Below are 9,708 nucleotides of genomic sequence, written 5' to 3'. Positions count from 1 at the left end.
AAAGTTGTCATTTTATAGGAGAAACAGGAATCTCATCTCATGTTTACTGAACAAAAATGTGCCCCAGTCTCATAATTTTATGTGTTCTGTATGTGAAAGAGTTGCATGTAGTTTTAAACATCCATTTTAAAGTGGTCATCTGGTCTTGTACTGCCTACATTTCACACCTGAGTGCAGAATAGGTGACCCAGAACAGTGGAGGCAGAGTTGTGCTGGACCATCCTGTTTCCCAAGCTGTCCTACAGTAGCACACAGCTCGAGCCCTGGCTGCAGCTGCTCTGTCCTGTCCCCGTGCATATGTGAGTGTGTCCCAGGCCCAGGTCTGCCTGACCGCAGCTGTCCCTACCTCCATGTGGGTCTCCTGGGCGCAGCTCACCTCCCTCTCCTGAAGCCTCATCAAAGAGGCCTGGGATAGAGCAGAGGGCGGAGGGCTGCTGCTTCCCTGGGCTTTGGGAGCTGGAGATCTGGAGCTGGAGCAAGGTCATGGGGCTGGGCTGTGCTGCAGACGGTAAAGGAGGTTGAAAACACTGGAGGGTACTGGGGCATGTTATTTCAAACAGAAGTGAGAAGTTTGTCTAATCCTGTTCAGACTTTGTGCCCTGTCTGCAGAGTGTGCGTGCTATTCATTTAGGCTCTGTCCAAACCACAGGAGACAGGCTCCAGGGTGGTACACTAACAGAAGGGCAGGGGCACAGACTCTAGCACACACTCCCAAATGAAAAATGGAAAAAAAATATATATTTACACAGAGGAATTCAGATAACAACAAGTACAGCAGAGCATCTTTTTAATGTATCTAAAAAAGCTGAGGAAAAAATAAAAAAAAACACTTTTTCTAAAACTAAATTTCCTATATTATGCATCACAAGGTGGAAAAAACTGTTTTCTGTTTGAAAGAAGAACTCAAAATATGCAGGATTTGTGTGTTAAATGTGTGAATGAAACAAAACACAACTGCAGTTATGTTTTTGATGAGGAAACAACATTATAACATAGATCTGAAAAAAGAGTAGTATGAGCCCTTTAACAGCACTCAGATATAGAAGATTGACTAAATTAGGTGAGAGATAATTGTTTAATTGAATTGAAGGCATACACAGTTCCACACAGGCTGAAGGTGGACACAGCCTGTGTGGTAGACCTATGTGAAGTTCATGCTCTGATGACCACACAGACCTACAGGACCACACCTCGTGCTCCTCCAGCTCATCTGATGGATTGAACAGACTTGATCTCTCGCTGTGAAATAGTTCATCATTTTGCCTGAAGGAACAAAAGCATCAGTGATGTATAAGAAAACAGTTTGGTCTATCTAGGTCACAGTGGCTTCAGTATAAGTGGTGTAGTGACATAGATCACCTGAAAGAAGATACAACGTACTACTCTTTTTACCATAACATACATAACACAACTTAGAGTAAGCAAATGATGAAGGAACACTGTTATGCTTAAAACCTCTTAAAAGTTTATATTACATAATGTGTCCCTTTTAACCAGGTTCTTTCTTTAGATTTCCCTTTTAGAAGTGTAAAGTGCAGGAACAAATTGAGAAGGTGATGAGGAAACATTGAGGAGAGCAGGGCTCTCCTGTCTCTTTGTACTGTTCATCTACTTCACAGGTGTCAAACATACGGCCCGGGGGCCAGATCCGGCCCTCCAAGACCTTTAATCTGGCCCTCATCTGATTTTCTACTAAAATATTTCAATTATATTTTCTATTAAAATATTGGTAATTTTCTGCGGTGTTTATCATATCAGCATCTCCAGCGCCCCCAGGGGGTGGCCCCTCCCGCCAGAGCAGCACAAATGAGGACTTGTCTCTTTCCAAATGCTCTTAAAGGACGATCGTTTTGACTGTTGACCGTGACTCCCTCGTCCCTCAAAATGTCAAAAATGAGAAAAGTGGAGCCGAGTGCAGGATTTTCCAAAAAAATTGACTTATTCTTATTTGCAAACAAGTTCATGTTAAAATATTGTGTTGAAATTGTATTTTTCTTAAAGTTTCAGGTTGTTCATAATATTATAATATTTTGTAAAAGAAAGAGTTCATCAATTTAGAAAGATTTCTGTAATAGATTTGTGTTTCTCTGCACCAATATTTTAACTTATTGTTATTTCTGGGGTTTATATGACATGAGTTTTCTGATCCGGCCCCTTTGGGATCAAAGTAGGTTGGATACGGCCCCCGGACCAAAATGAGTTTGACACCCCTGATCTACTTTCTACAGCCCCAGTGCCCCACGTGCTCCATCTGGAAGAGAAAAGGTACAGCAATACATGGATGCCACACTGTCACTTAATTAAACCAGGTTGAGCGCTATGACAGGATTATGTGTGAGCAGCTTTTTAAACACACACTTTTAGTAGGTATAGTGTGATGTACAATAAAGTAACAGCTGACCCTTCAGCAGCCAGCTGAGCAATTCAAACAATGCACTGTCCCAGTGGCCTGAGCCAAAAATGGCCACTGAACATTTTGGTTTACACCAGGCTGATCAGCTGTTGAGTAATCATTTCTGTCTTATGTTAAACAGCTGTCTGATCCTTCCGGCTGTCAACAGTAATTAAGATAGTGCCATGCAATAATACCAGAGGCTGTGGGGATAGCTGTAGTTAAACCTGTCGACTCAGCTGCTCTCAAACTCCAAATGTTGTATCGAACAATAGAGGAAGCAAACCAGCAGTGATAAGCTCCTTTACAGCTATGCATACTAAATTGAAATTGCAGCTAAGACCGTGCCTACGAACTCGTGAGACGGTGAATGTTTCTTATGTTTGAAGATTTTTCTCAGTGCTGTTCATCGTTATTATCAACACTGGCCTACTGATTTGTTTTATTAGAAAAGACTATGCTGACTTTATGGTTCCAAGACTGATCAAGCAATTAGACTAATTAAATTAAGGGGAAAAATTAAGCTGAGTTGAACCAAATGCCACATTAAAAGCCTGCTTATTTTTGTTTAAATTTTCTATTTCCAGCCTTTGCTTCTTCATTTATGATGTGAGAGTAGCGTGTTATTACCGCTTTAAAATGAGAAGTACCAGCAAAGGCCGCTGCGTGGATCAGATAGGCTTTCATCTGCATTCTCGCGATGCTTGGGTTATTAGCCGGCAGAGACAAACGGGATGTTGGAATGGGATGATGAGGAGCTCTACTGTGGACAAGAAACGAGAGCTTTGCTGAAATAGAGGCCTGGACGAAGAGGAATACGGTATGTTTGATATCAGTGCGTGCGTGTGTGTGTTAGACGCGGTGATGTTGATGATGATGATGATGGCAGAGCCGAGGGTTGCCGTTTCTGTTGGTGACGTCACGACTTTTTTCTTGAAAGTCAAAACAACCGTGGGCTGCGTCGTCCCGTTTAATCTAACCAAAGACCTGCTGCACATTATTACAATCATCGACCACAAATGCGTGCGTGCCTATTCGTGTTAAATTATTCAGCAGTTCCTCGTTAGCATGTTCCTTTTCAAGGCTGCTACACCGAAAGGAAAGAAATAAAGCTGGCGGTGTATGAAGAGCAGGTGCACGGGAATCCCTCAGCCCCTGGCGCTTACAGGTAACACACGGGGCCATGGCGGCACTGTCAGTCAAAGCGCTCCAAACGCACGGTCCACCGGGGGATATGATCAGGATGTGGGCGGCTCCGTGGTGGACAGATGATGATGAGAGATGCCCGGCGATAAAGTGTTTGTGGGACATGGAGTGTAGCTGTCCGGCTACTGACACATTTGAGGTGTTTTCTTTTATTAATCGGTGTTATGCGTAGTTTTATTAGCCACTTTAAGCGTCCGAGGGTCTGCCACGCTGCGCGCAACATGCGTCAGTTTGACAGCCAGTGACGTAGATGATGCAGTGCTGCTGCTGGCGAATATGGGTCCTGCCCATGCTGGAGATACACGCGAAGAGATGGGTCACGTGATGTGCAGACTGGACACTCTGTATCAGACTGATGGTATTAGTACATGAAACATCACTGACAAATATTTTGTGAAGGGCATTTGATGACTCAGATGTTTAGGGCACCTTTTCCTCTGGTTACCTATGCCACAGCCAATAAATAAAGAGGTTCAAACGCTGTATTAACAATAACACAGTGTATTATGTTAACAGTAACATACATGACAGTTTGTTATGTCAATATTAGGCAATTTCTTTTGTTTTTTATAATTATTTTGCCATAAACTAAGATAGGGTTTTAAAAAATTGTATGACATTGAAGCAATGTAATGACATCTGCTTCAAACTCAAAAACTAAATTAAAATAAATTATCTTACATTCTGCTGGTGATATGTTCCACTTCTTAGATTTATTGAGAAGAGTATGGATTCACTATACAGGTGCTATCCTTTGAGCCTCTGCTGAATGCTGGCATGCATTGGGACAGGATTGTACATTGTACAGCTGAGTTTTGTGTCAGGTGTCAGGACGCAGGTGTGACCATGTGGTCCATTGAACGCAGTGTAATGCTGGAGGCTGTTCATCTCAAAAGTGAAGGGAGATTTTCACATCTGTGCTGGCGTCTATAGATTTGTATTATATATAACAAGCTGTGTAACACCAACAGGCAACCTCAAGACACAAACTAAAACTATCCTGAGCCACATGCGTTTAAATAATAGTTTGTGACACTGACATTTCTATAGCAATGTGTTACCAGTGGCAATGGTTTGAGGTCATCATGATGGCACTTAGGCCTGTCACAATAATACTTTTTGATGTGTGATATATTGTTGAACTAAATATAGATGGTAAACAATAAAACTGAAACCAAACCATAAAGCAGACTTATCGCCTAAAAGTATTCTTAATGTAAAATATTGTTAAAAATATGAACCACAATAAATACATAACAGAATGCAACACTTAGTAGTTAGTTTGTGTCTATAATGAGTCATTTATTCAAACCTCTACAACTAAAATCTTATCATAGTACAGAAAAATAATAAAAAATCTCCCTGCAGTGCAAAGAAAAAGTCATTACTGACCCCCCAAAATTATTGTTCCATCTACCATGTATTGAACGATAAGACAATAATTATCCAGATAGGCTTATTGTTACCCACATTGCAGAATGTACCTGCACAGTCAGTGTATTGGATGACAGATACAGAGATGGCTTCATTGTTGGGGCCAGAATGGGCAGATTGTGTGGACAGTCAATCAGAGAAAATAAAAAGTGATATGCCAATGTTACAGATTTACAAAGAACAACATAACTAAAGAAATGCTTTGAACATAATCTTTTAGCCAGGAAGCTCAGCAGTAGTGGCTGACCGTCTGGGCCCTTGTCTAGTCATTTTTTATATACCTAGAACTTGTGTTGCTTGTCAGAAGAGTCCATCTTGGCACAGACTCACTTTTGCACTATACCTCGTCGTCTTGTGTTCCTCTGTCATTTTGTCCTTGTGCTATAATAAATCCTATTTGACTGGTGCTTCCCTGACAGAACGGACAGTGGACATCTCCATAGTAACCGCTGCCCTGGTGATGAAGGGTTGCCTGTGTCTGGACGCTCCTCTCGGCACATCTCATTCGTCTATACTGCAGCTAATAGACACTGACAGTATTTCAGGTTCTGTGGTGGCAGCATGGGGCGATCAGGGGCACGTTAGGCCAGATTAGGGCCCAGCTAAATGAAGCCTCATTGAATTACACTCAAGTATTAAAGTATAATCCATAATTTTGCAGAGCCTATAAAACCTACTAGCTATACATTTAATTACATTTGCAGACCCAGGGTTTGGAAAGTGTTTACCAACCAGCACACACAAGCACTTACCAGGAGGTACTTTTACATCCTTAAGAACTTTTGTAACGATCAGTTTTTCATGAAAAATTCATAAGTTCCATTTACTGTTCTCATGATTTAAAAATTAAGTACATTGTATTTCATCCAATTTTGTTTTTGTGAAAATGTACACAACCGTAATATTATATATTGTGACAGATTTATTTGCCTAGTAGCCAAGTCAGGGACTATTCAGAGTGTGAGACAAAGCTAAGGGGTACAACAACAGTTAGGAGCCACATGGCAGCCGCTTATATATTGTAATATTACAATAATATCTATATTGCAGTACTTAACAGTCATATCATGTATCACAGTCTTTTCCATTATAGTGCAACCCTAACAGCCATGCTTTCAAAATTAAGATCAAATAAAACATTGGATGAAAGGTACTTGTGTATGATGCCGTTGTAATGATGCTGCAGTCCCTCCAAATATGAACAGCGGTGCAGACAGGAGCTGGTCTGAATACTGATTTACTGCGTTAGCTCTGAAACTGTTAGCTTATCTGCTGTAGTGCCACTCTCCATTCAAGCTGAGCGGTGTAGTGCTGCTGCGCATTGTGTAAGCGAGCTTGTAGTAGAGTGCATCTGAGGTGAGCAGGCAGCTATGCAGAAAGGGATGGGAGGGGGAGCGAGACAAGAGAGAGGTGCAGAGATTTGGGCACACAGAAAAAGAGGAGCATCTCTAACTGCCGCCGCTGCTACTATTTATAGCACACAGCCCTGTACTCCCCAGTCCTCCCACTCAGCGGCAGACAGCAGCCCACAAGCTCGCTCACACTAACTAAATCCACCAACACGCAAAATGTAGCAGCTTTGGAAAGGTAGGCTCACTCACTAGTACCGTACTACAGGAGGTGAATGAACGTGCAACATTTGTGTTGCCATCAGGGTCTGTTTTTACTTCACAGAGCGCCTGTAATAATTTGTTACCACAGAAGAGGGAAGTGGGCGCGAGGAGGAAATGCCCTCACATTAACACTTGTTCACAGGGATAGAGGCAGCTCAATGTAAGGTGGTTCTGAAGGAACCATCTGAGAAGGTGAAAAGTTCCCATGAAACATTGTGTCTTTCTGCTTTCACTTCCTTTCAGGCTGAGTCACTGCTGCTGAGGAGGAAGGTCTGGAGAGGGAGCGACAGAGGAGGAGGTGGCGGGGGAGGGGGAGACCAAGAAGGAGGGAGGCTCCGAGATAAGCCACAACAGGAAGCAGCGAACACGCATCAAACACACACACTGAGCCTGTGTGCACGCGCAGGCCAGGGAGCGACTGCGCGAGCTAGTGAACGAGAGGGAAAAGAAGAAGGGAGGGAGAGTGACACGGAGGCTGGGAGAGCCGCCCCCCTCCTCCCCCTCTCTCTCTGTGGAGCAGGCGTGTAGCGGCATCACACTCGGCGTGAAGGAACCATGAGCGATGTCACCATCGTCAGAGAGGGATGGCTCCAGAAACGGGGTGAGTACATGCAGTACCCCTCTGTTTCATGTCCATGCTCTGCTCCGTGTGTGTGTGCGTGTGTGTGTGTGCGTGTCGTCTAGACGAGGCCGAGCCGGTGCACGTGTGCTGTGAGCTGTTCTCATCACATGTCTGATACTGAGTGGAGCAGGAGCAGTCTCCTGCAGCATGTGCAGTATACAGGATAAGCCTGTGTATCTGCAGTGGGCTTGTGCATGATGTTGTGTCTCTGTTCTAACATGTAGAGCCATAGTAAATGTTTAGTGCTGGTGCACAATGTGTCAGGCCTCTCTACTACTGCTCTGTCAAATGAACTTAGTCGTGCCTGTCTCCATCTTCACATCATAAATGATGTCAGTAAGTCATGTCATATGAAATGGGTGAGGGCAGGTGAGGCAACAGGAGAGGGGGGGTGGTCCAGGGGAGAAGGGCACGCTCCCCTGACCTATCTTGTCTGCGGCCTCTCTCACAACAAAATTAAGTTGTGATGCTGCACTTGAGATAGCACTTCCTTTTCTGATATGTCAAGTATTATGTATTATGATTGACAGGGAATGATTCATGAGATGTCAGGATTAAAACCTTTTACAGCTGAATACATGGATGCTCTGTTTCCCACAATGCTTTTCCTTTTCTGTAATGTAATGTAATGTATGTCTTTTGGAACAGTCTCAGGGGAGGACAGTGGGGGATTTCCAAGCTTCTAGGCCAATGGGCATCATCTCCCTGACTATGCGATGATGTCTCGGAATGTGTAAAGCAAACTGTTGAACAGGAAGTGACATGGTTACATAATGCAGAGCAGGCTTCTGGGTAATGTAGGCTAGCCCTCTGCTTCATCAGGGTGACCCTTGGATAACAAGGGACTAAAATAAGTATGGGTAGTGGGGAGTCTCTCAGTCTGAAGTGATGGGTAGGTGTGTACGTGTGTGTGTGTGTAAGAGTGTGCATGAGGGTGACTGTTGTCTGTGCACATGAAGAGGAGCTGTGCACCCCCAGTCACGACGCAGCTCCCAGTTTGTGTGAGACAGACAGAGGTGGGAGGGGAGTTGGTGTGGAGAATGTGAATGTTTGTCTGCATCATACGCTAACTGTGTTTGTGAAGAGGAGAGGGGTCGGGTGCTGCTGACTCACTGTCCAGGTCGTGATACAGCAGACTGCAGTCTTAGTCATTAAACAGCTCCGCTCCAACATAAGAGAGCATCTGACAGAGAACAGGTAAATCTAGACAACAGGAACAACAGAGTTGTCCCATTTATTTTATACTATATATTATCAAGTCAAGTTCTAACCTTAAAACAAGACTTAGCTGAACTTTCTAAAGCTGCTTTTTACTATTTTGTATGGAATTATTATTGATCACTCAGGGTAATATATAAGGCTTTATTTACCAACATTAACTGGCGACAATACTTCTGAAATTCAAACAACATGCTAGGGTAACACAATTTGTCCTTTGCATTTATTTGACCCATTCTTCAAAGCTGCTGCGTAGCAACCTGCAAGGAACACTGTATAGCCACAGTGCAGTGTCCAGTGTCTGCAGATATGGAGCTATTTTAATAATCAGTTCCTAGTTGGAGGGTAAGCCTCTCATGCATGTTTTAGGTTTATGGGGCAAACTGTAGTACCATGCACAGACCAGGCCCAGAAATGTTCAGGGAATCAAACTGGGGAATCCCTTGCTGTAAGCCAGAAGTGCTAAGCACGCCACCATTGGAGGTGGTTGGTTTACTTTCATCTCCCATTGGATCCTTTTCACTGTTGGCTCATATCACTATGGAGGTCACATGAGGTCGTGTCCATAATCAGCTTTGGCTTAGCAGTTGTAGTAGTAGTATTTTCATCTATGTTTAATTACAGATAAATCCATGTACCATAGACTGATGTAGGATAGCATCATTCACTTTAAAGAGATGAATTAAACAAGAATTTTCTTGCATACAGCTGTGAAGCACATGGTCTATGTGTGGTGCTCACATTGACTTTGTAATTAGATATTCTCTGGACATACGCATCTTTAATTGCTGCTGTATCATCCTAATGGATGAGCTGGTTATTGACTTTATCGTAAACTTTATGCCTAAGCCAGTGCTTTATGCATTAAATTTCACACATTTTTAACTGACAGTGAGAGGTTTTCTTGAGGGCAAACTGTTGCTTCTCACATCAGTGCAGTTTACTGTCTTTTTGCTACTGAACAAAAGAAGATATTGAAAGAAAGTTGTTCTGATAGCCATTTAGCCACGGCTGTTGTTTGACAAGGCAAAGAACTATTAGAATAACTTGTCAAACAAAGCAGAATAGACACACACTCTGTATTTTTTATACAGAGGTATATTAATTTGTCCACACTCCCTCCATTGCACTTCGAGACACAACCAAACATGCTTGTGTAATCAGACTACTTTATTTCAGTGACAAAGACAAACAAAAAGCTCATTGGTCACCCATCATTTACA

At 43.0% G+C, this 9,708-nt stretch overlaps 1 protein-coding gene across 2 annotated transcripts in view; it reads left to right on the top strand.

Annotated features, from left to right (window-relative positions):
- The first annotated feature begins 3,108 nt into the window (after positions 1-3,108).
- The window catches only part of akt3a (v-akt murine thymoma viral oncogene homolog 3a), a 54,909-nt gene continuing 48,309 nt past the window's right edge, over positions 3,109-9,708 (top strand). Inside the window, exons 1-2 of one of the 2 annotated variants that reach the window (XM_020921024.2) lie at positions 3,109-3,212; positions 6,889-7,246. In XM_020921024.2, coding sequence (XP_020776683.1) covers positions 7,201-7,246 — 46 coding nt within the window. In that variant the 5' untranslated portion in view covers positions 3,109-3,212; positions 6,889-7,200. Of the gene's footprint in view, positions 3,213-3,366; positions 3,561-6,888; positions 7,247-9,708 lie in introns of those variants that run through there. The other variant, XM_055162668.1, reaches the window with a different exon arrangement.

This window comes from Boleophthalmus pectinirostris, unplaced genomic scaffold (genome assembly GCF_026225935.1).
Source record: "Boleophthalmus pectinirostris isolate CB_2022bp ecotype Guang Dong unplaced genomic scaffold, ASM2622593v1 HiC_scaffold_5, whole genome shotgun sequence".
Taxonomy (NCBI): Eukaryota; Metazoa; Chordata; class Actinopteri; order Gobiiformes; family Gobiidae; genus Boleophthalmus; species Boleophthalmus pectinirostris.
The sequence above is the reverse complement of the archived record's forward strand: the minus strand, read 5'-3'. Positions and strand labels throughout refer to the sequence as shown.